The sequence below is a fragment of the Monodelphis domestica genome, chromosome 4 (assembly GCF_027887165.1).
Source record: "Monodelphis domestica isolate mMonDom1 chromosome 4, mMonDom1.pri, whole genome shotgun sequence".
Classification (NCBI taxonomy): Eukaryota; Metazoa; Chordata; class Mammalia; order Didelphimorphia; family Didelphidae; genus Monodelphis; species Monodelphis domestica.
In genome coordinates this window covers 358940553-358960030 of record NC_077230.1, presented here as the reverse complement: position 1 = coordinate 358960030, position 19478 = coordinate 358940553, and the positions used below count along the sequence as shown (strand labels likewise).

The window sequence follows — 19478 nt, the reverse complement described above, 5'->3', positions numbered from 1 at the left end:
TCCTTTCACTTTGCATCAATTCCTGGAGGTCATTCCAGTTTGCATGGAATTCCTCCAGTTTATTATGGAATGAATTTTCTGACCACCAAATACATTCCATGTTTTCTTGGCCCCATATTTTTGTTTACTTTTTCTGTTATACCTGGTTTGCTAACCCCAAACATCATCTCCTCATTTTGATTTCTTACTCATGTTTCAAGACTCAGGAAATATCACAATTTCTCTGAGATCTCTTCTCATCTCTCTACTACAATTAACATTTCCAGAATTATCATCTTGCTTATTATATTTTAACTTATGTGGCATTTATCTCTATGTTTATCTTATATCCCTACTAGATTGGAAATTCCATGAGAATTGGTATCAAGATTAATTTAGTCAAGTACACTTCTTTTTTTTCTTTTTTTTTTATAAAAACCCTTACCTTCTGTCTTGGAGTCAATACTGTGTATTGGCTCCAAGGCAGAAGAGTGGTAAGGGCTAGGCAATGGGGGTCAAGTGACTTGCCCAGGATCACACAGCTGGGAAGTATCTGAGGCCAGATTTGAACCTAGGACCTCCTGTCTCTAGGCCTGGTTCTCAATCCACTGAGCTACCCAGCTGCCCCCAAGTACACTTCTCTGTGTTACCATAAATAAGAGGATCTTAGGATATCTAATTTTAAATACACCCTTCCATCTGAACTCCACCCTGGACAGCCTCCATAGTAGTGGTAATTCCTTTTCACAAGCATGTATCTCCCTGTTTTGTATCTTTCTTGATTTTCTTAATTTGATGACCATTGAACAAAATCATTTCAGTTGACAATGTATTGATTGCATTCAAGCCCCAGAATGACCCCAGAATATTCTAAAAGAAACCTGTATTTATTCAAGAGAGTTTGAACTAATCATCCTCTCAAAGTGAAAAAAAAGTAGATGAAGATTGCCTATTGTACAGATTGTAATATGGATATAAAGCTCATAGAAGAAATCATTCAGGATATATATCTTGGAAAGACTGTGCAGATGATCAGTGAACTGAACACAGAGGAAGGAAAAGAAGGAAGATGGGAAGTGATTGCATTTAGAAAATCATGCCTTATTTTCAGTGATTCCAAATATTGCGTAAAATAAAAACCCATCTTTTTAATATCCATATTTTCCTGGTGATTCTATAATGACTGTGAATCATTTAATACTACAATCACCAAAGAAACCAAATTATGAACTACCCAAATGGCAATGAAGAAAAATATATGCTAAGTTTAAATAGAGTTTAGCATTTTGTTGATGATTTATGCTTAAGATGTCTGACTAGAAAAGGAGGGAAGGGTTAATAAGTGAGCAAGCACAAATGACAATAGATGACAACCCAGGCTGTGCTGGTAATCTTTAAGGAAAACTGAAAAGGTATTTTGGGAAGATGGCAGAGTAGGGCATGAGACTCCCTCACTCTGAGAATCCCCTCATAAACAATCAAAAATAATTCCGCAGAATCAGTGCTAAAAGTGTCCAAAACAGATGAGTCAGGAATGAATCTGAGAAGCCAAAGACAACTGGTGGGGGGAGGTCTTTGATTTCCCTAGTCTTAGTCTCACTAGAGAGAGTAAATACCCTGGAACAAGCACTCTAGAATCCACAAGTAGAAAACCCTGGGGGGAAGAAAAGGCAGCCTCACTTTTTCTGCTATGCCTATAAGCTTGTATCCAGGGATGGATACCAGTGGAATTAACAGGTAGAAAGTCCTGAGAGCAGCTGTGTGAGGTGTGGCCTTGGCTCCAGGTATAACCACTAAACCACATCTGGGGGTTGACCACTCACCCCAATTAGCAAACCGTGAGGGCAGGATCTGCAGCCTCAACTTGTTGGCTGGACCTTGAAATTTATAGTTCAGTGACAGATACTGGTAGAGTCAGTAGGCAATAACCTTGTGGCTAAGTGGGCTGCAACCTAGGCCCTAGAGATTTCTACTTACCCACATCTGGGTGTTGACTGGTGACCAGAAGAGGACTTCAGGGGCCCATGTGCCCTAACCAGATGCTTTTTCCCAGGCAGCAGCTTTAGGAAATGAAGAATGAGGAATGAGCACACACTGCCAAGTGTGGTTGCTAAGGGGGTAGTGCCCTGTCAGAGGTATTCATTCCTAGAGAGTGGAGCCCCTAGTTGCCATCAGTGGTGAGATGAGCTATTTGCTTGCAGTGACAGAACTTCCAGAAGGCACTGGTTGGAGCATCTGAGATCAATCAGAGACTTGGTTTTGAGTGGCAGCGACCAGGGACTGCACTTGACCCTGGATTGTGGAAAGTGGAACAACCAAACAGGGCCCAAGAAACAACAAAATTAAAAGTCCTGAGACTTGAGGCATCATCCCAGAGACCCTTAGGAACAGAGCCTGACACTAGATGAAGCCAATAATTAAACCTTTTGTCCTATCCACTATTTTTTTAATGAGCAAAAAAGGATAATCAATCCAATTTCTGATAGGTGTTATGGGGGGCAGAGAATACCTGGGTTCAAACTCAGAGGACAGTAAAGTAAAACACCTACTTCTAAAACAATAAAGAGAAAGGTCAAATGGTCACAAGCTCAAAAAGAGCCTTTGAAAGAGCTTTTAAAAGACCTCAACAACCAAATGAGAGAGGTTGAGGGAAAATTAAAAAAAAAAAAGAAAAATGCAAAAAAATCAAGAACATTAAAAAAAAAAGATCATCCAAATGGAAAAAGAGGTCCAGAAACTCACAGAAGAAAATAACTCATTGTGATTAGAATTAAACAGAGCAAGGCTAATGAGTTCTGAAAGCAACACAAAATGACAGAGTAAAATTAAAAGAATGAAATGAAAAAAAGAGAATATGAAACTTTACAAAACAACTGACCTGGAAAATTGATCAAGGAGAGACAATATAAGAATTGTCAGACTTCCAGAAAGTTATCTTTTAAAAAAAGGATTTAGACACAATATTACAATAAATCATTCAAGAAAATTGCCTAGAAGTTCTACAATTAGAGAACAAAATAGAAATTGTAAGAATTCACCAACCACCTCTGTAAAAAGATCCCATGATGAAAATGGACAGGAACATCATTACTAAGTTATATGGCTCCCAGGATAAGGAAAAAATAGTAAAAGCAAGAAAGGGAAAAAAAACAAAACCAACATAAATACTATGGAGCTACAGTCAGATTAACACAAGACTTAGCACCATCAACATAAAGAGAATGAAGGGTGTGGAACACTATTTCAAAGAACAAAGAAACTGAGTTACATACCTGGCACAACATACCTAGAAAAACAGAACATAATTAGCAAAGAAAAAAATTTATATTTAATAAACTAAAGGAGTTTTAATAATTATTGGGGAAAAGCCCAGATATTAGTAGAAAATTTGATATGTAAAAATCATAAGATAAACATGAAAGACCAATTATAAAGGACCCAACAAACTCAAATTATTTACTTATATGGAAAAATGTTATCTATTACCCTTAAGATTGACATCATTATTTGGGTAGTTCAAAAGATCAGATAGAAGATCAAGTTGAATATAGTGAAATGAATTAAAAATATTTCTAAAGGGTAAGAAGAGGTAAAATAGAACCATTAAATCATATAAAAAAGGCATGAGTGGAAGAACTGTCAAAATGTAAGGGGAGCAATGGTTTAGGGGTTGGTAGTACTAGAAATCTATTCTCATTGGATCTGGGTTGGAGGTAGAGTCAAGATGGCTGCTTAGAGGCAGTGAAAGTTCAGATCTACGAAAACCTTTCCTTACTGATTACAAACTAAATGTTCCAAGAGGACTTTAACTCAAACCTAACAACAAGGCAGAGCCAAGGAACCCTCCTTCTGGACTCAACTTCAAAGGTACACCCCCCAAAAGCCTGAATTTGAGAACACTCAGGTTTAAGGGGAAGGAAGAAGGAAGGTCCCGGGACACCTCCCCCACCTAGAGTGCTGAGCCTCCAGCAGTAGCTGGAACCTCTGGGCAAACAAGGATGCTAGTCTGCAGGGAGTACCTTGTAGGTAAAGCTGTGCCAGGCTCAGAGCATCGAACACAGGCAGTGGGGAAGCATTTTGAGAAGAAGTACAGGGTGGGCAGCCTAGTCACAGATGAGACATTGAATATTTCTTCCCTTTCCTGAGGATTTGGCCTCAGGGCACATCCAGCTCTACAAGTTCAAACTAGCTGGGCTTAATCTCATCAAAGCTTTCAGAGGGCAGGAAAGCTCAAGCTCCAAAACCCCTCCACCATGGACCACACTGAGAGATTTGCTAACTAAGCTCCAAGTTGGAAGGCTGACAGAAAAGCCCCAAACCACAGATCCAAAACATAATGAGAGGAGCAAGAGTGCAGGCAACAACAGGACAAAAAGAAGGGGCAAATATGAGCAAACAAAGGAAAAAGAAAAAAGAAATTACAATCATCATCTTCTATCTAGGCAATGAACAAAGAGCAAATGTAACAAAGAAGGATGAAGAAACACCAACCAAAAACACAGAAACTCCAGTGAATTGGACACAGGCTTTGGAAGAACTCAAAATACAATTCAAAACACAGTTAAGAGAGGCTGAAGACAACTGGGAAAAGAACTTATAAAGCAAGATAAGTCATCTGGAAACAGAGGCACTTGAACTAAAACGAGAAAATAGTGTCTTGAAAGTCAAAATTAATCAGCTTGAAAATGAGACAAAGAAGATAAAAGATCAGAAGGAGAAGGATGACAAAAAAGCCAGGGACAAAATCTAGTCTTTAAAAACCAGAACAATTAAAAGCAAGCAACTTCACAAGGCAGCAGGAAACTATAAAACAAGATCAAAAGAATTCAAAAAATTGAGGAAAATATGAAGCAACTCATTCATTGGATCTGGGTTAAAGAGGAAACAATATATATATATATATATATATATATATATATATATATATACACCACAAGGAGGGGGTAAAACGTCTTCTTAACATACGGAGAAATGGGAGAGGAATGGTTAGGATAAGAGAGTAAGAGTCCCCTTAAGGACCCAAAGGCCAAGAAGGTCTTAAGTGACTTCTCTAAAAAGAAGAGAAAGTAGATTAAGAGAAAAGAGGACAAGGACAATAGAAAAGGAAGGAATACCTAGAATGGAATACATATCAAGAAATGAGAAGGTAAAGTGAATGGATAAGGGAGGGACTCAGGACAAGATAAGGGAGGGATTTTTAGAACTGGATTCATAGCAAAAAATAGAAGGGTAGGATTGGGGGATAAGGTAAGGATTTTTGAAAAGGTAGATAGAATAAGACCTAGAAGCTAAGGTGGGAAGGGACAAGAGAAGGACCTTTTGAAGTGTGGGTTAATTTGAAAGTAGAATGACAAGGGGAGAGCATAAAGCAAAGGTTCTAAGAAGGGGTACAAATTGGACAGGTAATGGACAAAAAAAATTGGATGTCTGAGGAAGGGTAGGGCAAAAAAAGAGGAAAAGGACAAGCAGTGAGAAAAAATAGAATAGAGGGAAATATACAACTAGTAATTTTATTTTTGCATGTGAATGAGATGAAATCACCCATAAAATGAAAACAGATAGCAGGAAACATAACAAGGACCATACTTAAAAATGAGAGACAAAGTAAAATTAAATGGCCAGAGCAGTATTTACTATGCTTTAGGTGAAACAAGGAAAGCAGGAGTAGTGTTCATGATCTCTGACAAAGGTAAGGCTAAAATAGTTATAATCAAAGGAGATAAATAGGGAAATTATATCTTTTATTGAACTCAGGTTAATGGAACCTTTATACCTTAGTAGTTTTCCATTTAAAAAATGTAGTTTTTCTTCTGCTGTGGATCCATGGCCCTCAGTACAAAATGAAAAGCTCTCTTATTTCTAGTCTTCATTCAGCTGTCAAAAGACATTAGTTAAGAAACCACTACATATAGAACTCATTATATCCAGTGGCTTTCAAAAATATCTAAATTGATTGATGACTTTTCATTCTTAGAAGTCTATGATTGATTGATTCCATCAACAGTTGAGATGTGTTCTCATCCTGATTAAGGTGACAGAGTGTAGCATCTTGTCATCTACTTTAAATGAGGAATGGTAATTGTCTGTGCTGACCTCCCCCACCCCCTCTTATATATGCTTTCCAAATACATGAGACTTAATAACTGTCTTCAAGTATCCAAAGCTCTGTCATATGGGAAGGGAATGACACTTATTCTGCTTGATCCTAGAGGGACCAGTGGAAAATGTAAATGCAATAGTGGAAATTAAGGGGAGGAGTATAGATTTTGGCTAAATGCAAAAAAAAAATTCCTAACAATTCCAGCTGTCTCAAAGTAGGATGATTATTATCCCTATGTAGTAATAACTCTTCACTAGAGGTTTTTTGGAAACTGTTGAATAGCCTTTTGTCAGCAATGCTGTAGATAAGATTCATATTTTGAGTAGGGTTGAACCGGATGAATCTTGAAATCACTTTCAAGTATGCAACCTATAGTTTGGAGCACTGTTTACAATAGTATTGTTTGTTGATTGCTAACTGACTCAATAAAAAAAAAAAAACCTAGAAATAGAAAGAGTTAACTGTTTTATACTGAGGAACAGGATCCACAACAGAAGGGAAATCAGCTTTTGTCTTTTTAAAATAGAAAAATACTATAGTATAATGATTCTATTTATTTGGATCTAAAGAAAAGATTTTTAAAACATTTGTTAACAGTTCTGTGATTATGATCAATTAAGAAAGAAAAATGTCCATTGTGAAAAGAGATAAAAGAAAAGGGAATGTCAGAGAGATAAAGACTGAAGTAAAAGATATTCACCCCACCTATGGGGGCTAAAGGAAGGAGGGAGGGAAGGGGGGAGGAAAGGAAGGGGTGGGAGTAAGAGAGAAGGGGGAGGGAGGGAGAGAGGGAGGTTTATGGAGAAGCATCGCCATCTTGTGGCCTTTTAGGAAGTTACTATTATGTACTTCATGAGTGATGACCAAGGACACTTTCAGTTTATGTGATTTCTTTTTGGTGGGAGAGATGGGCAAAACCAGCAGCAGCATGGTAAGATGGCTACAGTACTGAAGTTGGGGTTAGGGAACCCAGATTGCACTTGTTATGGTGCATCCTTGTGGTGTCATCCTTGGTAAATCACTTAACTTCTCAGACTTTTAGTTTATAAAAGAATAACAATGTTAGCTAGTATTTATATAGCACCAGTTATGTGCCATACACTGTGGTAAGCTCTTCACAAATGTTATTTCATTTGGCCTTCCATCAGTCCTGGGAAGCAGGTCCTGCTATTGTCCTCATTTTACAGATTTTACATTTTTCAACCTGAAGCAAGAGGATTAAGTGACTTGCCCAAAGTCACACAGGAGTGCCTGAGGAGCGATTTGAACTCCATGACCAGCATTCTTTCCACTGGATTACTAGCTGCTACCCAACATATATATGGATAATACTTTCACTACGTACTTCATATGGTAGTTCTGAGGAAAGAACTTTGTTGTTTTGGTTATTATTGTTCAGTTGTGCTCCACTCTTCTTTGCCTTGTATGGGTTTTCTCTACAAGAATACTAGAGTGGTTCTCCATTTCCTTTTCCAGTGGATTAAGGCAAACAGAGGTTAAGTGACTTGCCCAGAGTTGCACAGCTAGTGAGTGTCAGAGGTTGAACTCATCTTCCTGACTCTAGGTCCAGCATTCTATCTACCACACCATCTAGCTGCTCCCAATAGGAAAGCACTTGGAAACCTTAAAGTACCCCAAGAATGTGTTATGACCATTATATAGGATTGTCATTTGAAGGGGCACTACAAGAGACAAATGGAAACATATCTTATTTGGGAAGTTGCTTTTATCCCAAATAATGCTTGAGGACATTCTCTGTGACTTGATTCTCCTTAGAAATGGGGATCTGCACACACCATTAGCTTCTTTAGTAACATCTGCAGTTAAGTGAAAATGCAATTTGGGTACTGTTTAAGTTGCCTTTTATTCAACCAACAAATTAGGAATGTTTGAAATGGAAAGGGACAAGGAGAAAGGGCTTCTCTCATCACTAATCACTTCATCTACTCCACCTCTATTAGAATTGACAGGCCCTGTTTTGCATTTCTTAGTTCCAAATTCCCTTCTTTATTAGAATATTCTCTAACTTCTTCTAAACTATGACCACTACCAATTAGAAGACTCTTCCTGTCTTGAGAAATTGTTCATTGATCTCATGGTACAGTAGGAAGAGAGACAAAAGACCTGGGTTCTAATGTGAGCTGTGCAACTAATTAATTATGTGACACTGAATAAGTCACTTCTCTAATCTGAGCAGCCAATAAAAGAGTAATTTCTGAGTTGTTTTTCTTCCTTTTCTTTGTCATATTCTTTTCCTTTCTAACCTTTTTAAATTATTTTAATTTCTCCTTTGCCTCATCAAAGTCTGACTTTTGGGGAGGATTTGTTTGATTTTTTTTCTTGATCATTTCTTTAGTCCTGCTGAAGAATGCTTTACCTTTCTTGGTATAGATGATTAAAAAGGGAATTCTTTTTCTAGACTAGGAATTCCTAACCTAGAATCTGTGAATTTGGTTTTTCTCTCCTCGCTCACCCTTTATTAGTGTGATTATTGTATTTCAGGATAATTGATTTCCTTTTTAATCACAAACCCATAAAATTTTATTTTATTCATTTAAAAACACTGCAAGAAGGGAGCATAAGTTTCATTAGACTGCCAAAGGGCCTACAACATAAGAATCCTTTCCTGGAACTTCTGCATTTTCTCAATGAAGAGAGACCAGTTATCTCTGAAAGAAAAATAAGCATAAAACAGACCCAGTAAATCATTGAAATAATTCTCTCATTTGTTATAGTACTTATAAAATTTTGGTGCTTTCTGACTTGCCCACTATTTCCAAGTACACATTAACTGCTCTGATTAATTCAGGATATTGTTGCAAACATGAACTTTTATATCTGTGTCAGGGAGTGGCATTTTGCACCTCCAAATGGAGTCATAGTGATTGCCTCAACCTTCTTCGACCCATTAACCAACTACCTATAAGTTGATCTTCCTAAATCTTCCAAACTTCCTGGCCACTTCTTGCCTTTTTTTTCTTTTGCCACTATTCAGAAACTGGCTTCTTACCTCATCACTGGACCAGCCTGCATCAAAAGCACTTTGGATACAATAAAGGACTTTGAATACTATAATGTACAATTATTGTTCATTATATATACTAATGTTCAATGAAATTCTTAAATAATTCATAAACACCTGAATAAATGCATGAGAATGCTCTCATTTTGTTGCTACTGCTTCTCATCTCTAATCCTTTTAAGTTCCTACAGTACATTTATTTCTCTGGATACTAAATGGTTCCTTCATCAATAAAGAATCCCTCCTTCATGTATTCCAGTTCCTAGGTAATTGAAAACCAGTATATACTTGATAGAAGTTCCCTATCCCCTACTCTCCACAATTCAAGGGAATAGGAATATCCAGATATAAGTAGGAGGGGAGAGAAGTAGTAGAAAATATATGGGTTTGTCTTTCATCTTTTTTAATACTATCTTATTTTTCCCAATTACATGTAAAAACAATTTTTATATTCATTTAGAAAAAAATTTGCATTCAAAATTTTTTTCTCCTTCCCACTCTCCTTCCCTTCTTCATTCTTTTTTTTTTTAAACCCTTACCTTCTGTCTTGGAGTCAATACTGTGTATTGGTTTCAAGGCAGAAGAGTGGTAAGGGCTAGGCAATGGGGGTTAAGTGACTTGCCCAGGGTCACACAGGCCTTCTTCATTCTTGAGACAATAAGAATATAGATTTTTATGTACAGTCTTATAAAACATTTTTCCATATTAGTCATTTTGTGGAAGAGATCCCAAACTAAAAAAAAAAGAAAAAGAAGAAAGAAAAATAGAGTATGTTTCAGTCTGCATTCAGACTCTATCAGTTCTTTCTCAGAGGGCAGATGACATTTTTCCATCATGAGTCTCTGAGATTGTCTTGGACCATTACATTGTTGACAATAGGTCTTTCACAATTATTCCTCCAAAAATGTTCCTGTCAATGTGCACAGTGTTCTGGTTCTGCTCACTTCACTTTACCTCAGTTCAAATAAATCTTTCCAGATTTTTCTGAAATCATCCTTCTTGCCATTTCTTATAGCATAATTGTATTCCTTCACACTCTGTACCATAACTTGTTCAGCCTTTCCTGAATTAATGGATGACCCCTCAGTTTCTAATTCTTTGCTACCACATAAAGAACTACAATAAATATTTTTTATAAATATGAATAGATCCTTTCCCTTTTTAAAAACATCTCTTTGGTATACAATTCTAGTAATGGTATTTCAGTATCAAAAAGTATGGACAGTTTTAGAGTCCTTTGGACATTATTTTAAATTGCTCTCCAGAATGGTTGGATCAGAATAAAACTCCATCGGTATATTATTGTCCCACTTTTCCTGCATCCCCTTCAAACATTTGTCGTTTCCCCTTTGTGTCATACTGGCTAATATGATAGGTGTAAAGTGGTACCTTACCATTGTTATAATTTGTATTTTTTATTCAAGAGTGATTTAGAGCATTTTTCCATATAATTATAGATGGCTTTGATTTCTTCATCAGAAAACTGCCTTTTTATGTCCTTTGACCACTTATCAATTGGTGAATAGCTTCTATTTTCATAAATTTGACTTAGTTCTCTATATATTTGAGAAACTAGACCTTTATCAAGATACTACCTGGAAAAAGTTTCAGCAGCTTTATGCTTTACTACTAATCTTGTTTTGGTTTGCGCAAAAAAGCATTTCATTTAATATAATCAAAATTATCAATTTTTTATTTTATATTGCCTTCTATCTCTTGTTTAGTCCTAAATTCTTCCCTTACCCATAGATTTTAGAGATAAATTATTCCATTTGTTTCCCTTATCACCTGTTGTGTTCAGATCATGTACCCAAAATATATAGGTTAAAAAGATTGTCATGAATTCCAAATTCCTCTTTCTGTAGCAAATACATATCTATAGTAGATACAAATCAATTATAACTAAAGTATTGATAATGTGGTCTAGAAAATATAATAGAATATAAATATAGAAATAGAAATAGAAAATAAAATAGAAAAATACACATATATCTATATAATAGAATATAAAGTAAATAATAGAGTAAAGCAGAGATAATGGTAATATGTGATTTTATAAGTCAAATATTTGACTGCAAGGATATTTGTATGTAGTTTATGGCCTCTATTCCTGTTTGAGATTGATACCACTCTCCTTAATTGTTTTTAGCTGAGGAGCTCTTGCTATAATGGGAATGTATGCCAGCTTGCACTTTACATATATTATTTTTAATTCTGGGAGGAAATCCTCATTTCCATGATAATACTTTAACTTCCCTGTTATTTATTTGCAGTCATCAACTGTACAGACCCTGGACATCAAGAAAACAGCATCCGGCATATCCAGTCAAGTGGTCCACACCGTTTTAGCTTTGGAACCACTGTGTCTTATCAATGCACTCATGGTTACTATTTACTTGGGACACATGTGTTGACTTGCCAGGGGGATGGTACATGGGATCGATCTCTCCCCCAGTGTCTCTGTAAGTTGATGAAGTTGCTCAGTTTTAGCTTAATCTAAGGAAAATCCTCCTAACAATTAGAACTACCTTCAAGTGGAATGTGCTCTCTTGGAAGGTACTGGGTTCCTCCACTAGAAATCTTCACACAGAGTCTAGAGATCAGAGACATTATAGAAGATAATCCTAGTCAGATCTGGTTGGACTATGAGATGGTTCTCTTCCCTGTATTATGAAAATGCTCTCCCCTGTTCCTATTGAAAATAAGAACCATTATTGTTATAACATATATACATGTCATATTAGTCGATATTTCAGATCTCTGAATCATCTAGGAGAAAGTGACATAGCCAGTAGATGGAAATCTTCACATTATTTAACAGGGAAAAAGAAAAAAATATGAATAGCATGAGGCTAGAGAGGTTTGAGTTATTCCTTGAAACAAAAAGACAGAAATTTTAGAGGAAGAAAAGATGAGATGAAGGCTTTGATGTGGGAACCAGGGAGAAACAAGAGCTGTTTAAGGTCAGAGAATCACAAAATCTCAATATTAAAAGTGGCCTAAGAAACTATCAAATCTTCGTTAAACCTGAATAAGAATCCCCTCTATAATACTCTCAGTAACCGAACCTCCAGCCTTTACTTGACAATTTCTATTATTGGGCATCCTCTTTACCTCTGAGTAGCATGAACTCATAGGCTCTTTACCTGATGCTGTGAAATTTTTTAAAAATATGTTTTGATAATTTTTCAATATTAATGATTTCCCTTATAATTCTGTATATTTTATTTTATATATTTAAAAACATTATTCTGAGAAAGTATTTATTGGCTCCTTCAGATTTTCATGAATCTATGACACAGTAATGTTTAAGAACCCTTGGTCTAATTGCTAATAATTTTTCCTTCCATCAGTACCAAAACTGTCTCCTGCAGAGACCATTATGATGAACACAGGGACATAGGGGGCTTTATACTAGGGTGATTCTTCTCTGTAACTTCTTCACCATGTAACAGCATCTTTCTCTAGGAAGAAAGGTACCTTTCCTTCTATCCCCAAGTATTGGCACCCTGAGCAAAGAAAATATGTCTACTTATACTCCTTGTCCATCTCGGGCCACGAACTCCCAAGAACCTCAGTTGCTGTTAAGCATCTCTACCTAAATCCATTTGGCTTTATTGCCACACTTGTAAGACTTTGCCAAACCAAAGAGAACTACCCATTCTCATGCCTACCCCATATCAACTGACATTCCAGATTTGATTGGTCAACTAGATTTGCATAGATGGATGATAAAATATGAGGGCAATTTTTTGCTATTTTCTCTTCAGGAATAAATAGGTAAGGGTGTCAGCTTACAAACCACAGCCCTTGTCCCTTTATTTATTCATTTTAATTTCTGTTTATTCCTATTTCTTCTCCAGCATATTTAAAATTCCTAAGCCCTCTTGGCTCCTGAGGCAACTTGGTCCTTCTGACTGGTTTTCCAAAAAAAAAAAAACATTCCCAATGTTTGTTATAGTCTAACTGCAGTTTGGGGAGTTCTCCAATATTCTTTAAGTATTTTAAGGACCATCATATGAAAGAGGAATTAAAAGTATTCTCCTTGGTCCCATGAGGCAGTACTTGAAACTGGGAAGAAGTTACAGACAGAGTCATTTCTGGAATCTGGAATAATGTCAGTTGAATGGGGTAAAGGTGAGAATGGGCAGTTCTCTTTTCTATGAGAAACCTAGAGTTGATCCTATAATCATTACATGTGCCATGGATTTTATAGGGGTACTAAATTCTTTATTTTTTTACTTCTTCCAGTGGTTTCCTGTGGTCATCCTGGATCCCCACCCCATTCCCAGATCTCAGGAGACACTTACACCGTGGGATCAGTTGTACGTTATAGCTGCCTGGGCAAGAGGATTTTGATTGGTAATTCCACCCGCATGTGCCAGTTAGATGGGCACTGGAGTGGCTCTCTACCACATTGTTCAGGTGAGAGTATGGGAATAGTAGCCTGGTAAGAGTGATAAATAGATAGTTTTTTTTTTATTGATCTCGTGCAAAGTCTGAGTGAAGTAGAAGAAAAGAGAAGCCCAAAGTCCTTTAAAATCACCTTGAAAGACCTCTCTTTTCCCTTCCCCCCCCCCAGATTATGCTGCTTCTTGTAGCATATTCTGGTGTTCTATAGAACTTAAAAGTTCAGAGTTGGACTTCATTCTATCAAATGTCTCTATCCAACCCCGGTATAAGGTTTCTGCTATTTACCCTTTTTTCCCCTTATCATTTTTATGCCTTCATTTCTGTCTAGTTTTCTTTTTTGCCTTCCTCAAACTAGGCTGGCTTCTATTGGCTCTTTGGGACAAGGGCTTTGGAGGATAATGGAGATGGTTGGATACTTAGGAGGAATATCAAATGTGTTTATAGAACAGAGATTTTGGAGAACTGAGTGGTAGAAACTAGCATGCTTTATTTGTTCATTTGTTCCATAGTCAAGGATTTTGGTCACCCATTTCTCTTATCCCTTCTCCTTTCAAAAATCCCAATTCCAGGAAAAGATTTGATAAACTTATTCACACTAAGGTATAATTAGACTTAAAATGTTATCCCACTCAAGAAGATTTTTACTGGGCCATGCACCAAAACGTTCCATATAACATTGCTAAAATCTGTCTCCCATAATTTCCTCCCATTCACCCATTAAGTTCCTTCAAACTCTTTCTGTTCTCTTGATGCAAATAGAATAAGTCTATTCTCTCTTCTCTGTGACTCTAGATATTTGTTGAGTCATATATTTAAAATTAGAAGGTAACTTAAAGATTATCTGGTCCAACTCCATTATTTTATAGGATGAAAAATGATTTGCCTCAGTTCCCAAAAACCATATATCAGGACATATGAAGTTATGATCACTGTCAATGTAGTAAATATACTAATTGAAGCAGAGATCCTTGAAATATTGTAATGACTTTCATTGATGTTCAGCAATTTACTCTTATTAACTACCTGTTGCCTTTCCCACAGTAACTGTTCAGACCTCATCAACTATTCTTAAGTGTTCAATATCAACACTTCTTCCTGGCATTCTCATCAGATGATCCTATCTTTTTCTTTACTAAGAAGATACTGGCTATCCAAAATGAGCTCCCTTAACTCCTTTCCTCTATACCTTAAACATTTTCTCTTTACCAATATAACCTTTATTTTCAAAGCATGAGGTGATCAAAATTCCTGCCAGAGTTGATCTTTCCTCCTACTCCTGGCCTTTCTCCATTTCTTTTCTTCCATTTTGAAGACCGTGCCCCATTATATTATCTTTCTCTTTTGTACCTTTGACCTCTTCCATTTTAACTGCTTCTTTCCCTTATATCTATGAACATGCTCAGTTCTCTCATTTTTTAAAAAATAAACAACTAAGTAAAAACAAACAAACTTTTCTTTGATCTTTGTCTCTTAGAGCCGCTTATGCATACCAAGTTTTTAGAAAGCATAATTATACTCATTACTTACTACCAAATTACCAACTTCTTATACTTTGACTTCTGTCCCAAATTTCCTATTGAGTTTGATGCCATAGATATTAATACTGAGCCCTTATTTCTAGGTCTAGCCTTTTTTTTTTCAGCCCTCAGACTCTATTTGACAATGTTGTGTATCATCTTCTTTGTCATCTCTTCTCTCTCTTGGGTTCTCCTCCTGATTCTATCTTTTAAACATCTTTATTTCTCTTGAGTTTTCTTTTTCCTAACCCCTAAATTTATATGTTACCCAACAATGGATTTTGGATACTTTTCCATTGTCTCTCTATTTGGAAATTTTTATCTCCTTTAATGCCTTCATTTATTTCTTATGTTAATGGTTCTCAGGCCTGTATATCCAGATCTGACCTCCAATTTCACATTTCAGCTACTTTACTAATATCTCCAATTGGATTTAAGTCCACTGTGCTCAAAACAGAATTAATCTTTTGACTGACTCTTATTATTTCCTATATCCCTATTTCTGTTAGTGGCACCACCATATTTCTAATCACTCATGCTTGAAACCTTAGAGAAACTCTTATTGCTTTCTCAATATCCATTTTAAGTTAGTCAATAACTCTAATTAATTCTGTCCCCAAAATATCTTATAGCTATCCCCTTCCATTTTTATTTCCAGCCCCAGAGTTTAGGCCTTTATCCCTACTTGTTTTGACTCTTAAAGAAGGCAGGGTGGCTGAGTAAATCAAATGCTCTATTTTGAGTTCAGATCTGCCTATGATGCTAAGTAATAGCAAGATGAACCCAGGCAAGCCACTCAGTTGCGTAAAATTTCACTTTACTTATCTATAAAATAGGAATAGGAATACTTATAATATTCCTGTTATTCAAAGGGTTGTTGTAAGACTCAAAGAAGATAGAGATTTAAACATTTTGCAAACTTTAAAATGCTTTATAAATATCAGTTATTTATGCTGTAAGAGGTACCTTCCAACTACAAAATTCTATGATATCTTTTTGTCATCTTCTGTGCCTCAGTCATAAATTTAGACCTTTGGATTACTTTTATCCTTGATAGTATTTCCACTGTGTAGTAAATATTCAGAAAATATCTAAATTTACTTAAATGTTAGAAGTAAGAAAAAGAAGGGTTGATACTTACTGACATTTTCTAACAATTGGTGAAAGATCCTGAAAGATCTGCAGACTTAGATTTTAAACATTTTTTAATCAGTGAATCCTAGAAGAAAACATTAAACTTTTACCTATTAATAAAAAGAAGATAATTAAATTAACAGTATCAAAGATGAAAAAGGTGACCTCATCTCTAATGAAGAGAAAATGAAGGTAATTATTAAGAACTATTTTGCCCAATTATATAGCAATAAATATGACAATCTGGATAAAAGGGGTGAATATAAATTGCCTAGGTTAACAAAAGAGGAAATAAAATGCTTAAATAATCCCATCTCAGAAAAAGAAATTGAACAAGCCGTCAAGGAACTTCCTAAGAAAAAATTCCCAAGGCTAGATGGATTCACAAGTAAATTTTACCAAACATTTAAAGAAAAACTAATCCCAATACTATACAAATTATTTGACAAAGTAAGCAAAGAAGTCTTACCAAATTATTTTCATGACATAAATATGATGCTGATTCCAAAGTCAGGCCGACCAAAAACAGGGAAGAAAACTACAGACCAATCTCCTTAATGAACATAGATACAAAATCTTAAATAAAATACTAACAAAGAGACAACAGCAAATTATCACAGAGATTATTCACTACAACCTGTCAGGATTTATATGAGGAATGCCAGGTTTATTTAATATTGGGAAAACCATCCACACAATTGACCATATCAATAGCTAAACCAACAGAAATCACATGATTATCTCAATAGATACAGTAAAAGCTTTTGGCAAACTACAACACCCATTCCTATTTAAAGTACTAGAAAGTATAGGAATAGAAGGGATCTTTCTCAAAATAATAAACTATATATTTAAAGCTATCAGCAAGTATAATCTGCAATGGGGACAAGTTAGAAGCCTCCCCAATAAGATCAGGAGTGAAGCAAGGATGCCCATTATCACCTCTATTATTTAATATTGTATTAGTGGTGACAATAAGAGAAGAAAAAGAAATTGAAGGGATTAAAGTAGGCAATAAGGAGACTAAACTATAACTCTTTGCAGGTGATATGGTGGTATACTTAAAGAATTCTAAAATAAACAGCTAAAAAAGTTAGCAAAATTTCAGGGTACAAAATAAACCCACATAAAGCATCAGCATTTCTATATATTTCCAACACAACTCAGCAGCAAGAGTTAGAAAGAGAAACTCCATTTAAAATCACTCTAGACAATATTAAATATTTAGGAATCTGTCTGCCAAGACAAACACAGGAATTATATGAACACAACTACAAAACACTTTCCACACAATTAAAACTAGATCTAAATAATTGGAAAAACAGTAATTGCTCATTGGTTGGATAAACTAACATAATAAAATTACAATCCTACCCAAGTTAATCTACTTATTCAGTGCCATACCCATCAAACTACCAAGAAACTTTCTTGCCGAACTAGAAAAAACTATAACAAAGTTCATTTGGAAAAACCAAAAATCAAGAATATCAAGGGAAATAATGAAAAAAAATGTGAATTATGGTGGCCTAACAACATTTGATCTTAAACTGTACTATAAAGCAGTGATCATCAAACAATATGGTGCTGGCTAAGAGACAAAAGGGTAGATCAATGGAATAGACTAGGGGGAAATGACCTCAATAAGCTAGTGTTTAATAAACCCAAAGATCACAGTTTTGGGGACAAGAACTCAATATTTGACAAAAAACTGCTGGGAAAATTGGAAAACAGTATGGGAAAAATCAGGTTTAGATCAACATCTCACACCCTATACCAAGATAAATTCAAAATGGGTAAATGCCTTAAATATAAAGAGTGAAATCATGGATCAATTAGATGAATATAGAATAGTATACCTATCATATCTGTGGGGAAGGAAGAAATTTAAGACCAAGCAAGAGATACAGGACATTAAAAAATGTAAAATGAATGACTTTGATTATATCAAACTAGAAAGGTTTTAAACAAACAGGACCAATGCAACCAAGATTAGAAGGAAAGCAGCAAACTGGGGGGAAATTTTATAATAAAACTCTCTGACAAAGCTTTAATTTCCCAAATATATAAGGAACTAAGTCAAATTTACAAAAATTCAAGCCACATCCCCAATCAACAAATGGTCAAGGGATATGAATAGGCAGTTTTCAGATGAAGAAAACAAAATTATTAACAATCACATGAAAATGTGTTCTAAATTCCTCCTGATTAGAGAAATGCCCATTAAAACAACCCTGAGGTACCACCGCACATCTAGTAGACTGGCTAATATGGCAGCAAAGGAAAGTGATAAATGTTGGAGGGGATGTGGTGAAATTGGGACACTAATTAATACACTGTTGGTAGAGTTGTGAATTAATCCAACCATTCTGGAGGGCAATTTGGAATTATGCACAAAGGGCGTTAAAAGACTGCCTGCCCTTTTATCCAGCCATACCACTGCTACCCCAAAGAGATAATAAGGAAAAAGATTTGTACAAAAATATTTATAGCCACACTCTTTATGGTGGCCAAAAACTGGAAAATGAGGGGATGCCCTTCAATTGGGGAATGGCTGAACAAATTGTGGTATCTGATGGTGGTGGAAGACTATTGAACTGAAAGGAATGATAAACTGGAGGATTTCTATATGAACTGAAAAGACCTCTAGGAATTGATACAGAGTGAAAGGAGCAGAACCAGGAGAACATTGTACACAGAGACTGATACACTGTGGCACAATCGAATATATTAGATTTTTCTCCTAGCAGCAATGCAATGATCCAGGACAATCCAGAGGAATTTATGATCCATATCCAGAGAAAGAACTTTGGGAGCAGAAGCACAGAAGAAAAATATATAATCACTCATGCAGTTCAATGGAGATATGTTTGGGGTTTGGGCATTAAAAAATAACTTTACTAAATATAATTAATATAGAAATAGGTTTTGAACAATGATATATGTGTAACCCAATGGAATTGCTTGTCAGCTCTGGGAAGGGGAGGGAAGAAGGGTGAGGAAAAGCATGAATCATGTAACCATGGGAAAATATTCTAAATAAATAAATATATTTTTAAAAGAACTTTTGTCTAAATCAACCAACCTAAAATTCTGTATACTTTGAAGTCCCAGAAGTTACATTTTGCCTTTGAAAGATAATTTCAATTTTAGGCTCATGAAGCTCTTATGCTTACTTTCTCTTTTTATAGCCCTTTTCAATAGTATTAAAAGTAGCTGACTTGTTACCAGGGTCCATGGTATAAATGATAGATAGATAGATAGATAGATAGATAGATAGATAGATAGATAGATAGATAGATAGACAGACAGATAT

At 35.7% G+C, this 19478-nt stretch overlaps 1 protein-coding gene across 7 annotated transcripts in view; it reads left to right on the top strand.

Moving 5' to 3' along the window:
• The window catches only part of CSMD2 (CUB and Sushi multiple domains 2), a 1065508-nt gene that overhangs the window by 993236 nt on the left and 52794 nt on the right, over positions 1 to 19478 (top strand). For all 7 annotated transcript variants that reach the window (XM_056795117.1, XM_056795119.1, XM_056795118.1 and 4 more), the window contains 2 exons: positions 11375 to 11563; positions 13353 to 13526. In XM_056795117.1, coding sequence (XP_056651095.1) covers positions 11375 to 11563; positions 13353 to 13526 — 363 coding nt within the window. The remainder of the gene's footprint in view (positions 1 to 11374; positions 11564 to 13352; positions 13527 to 19478) is intronic.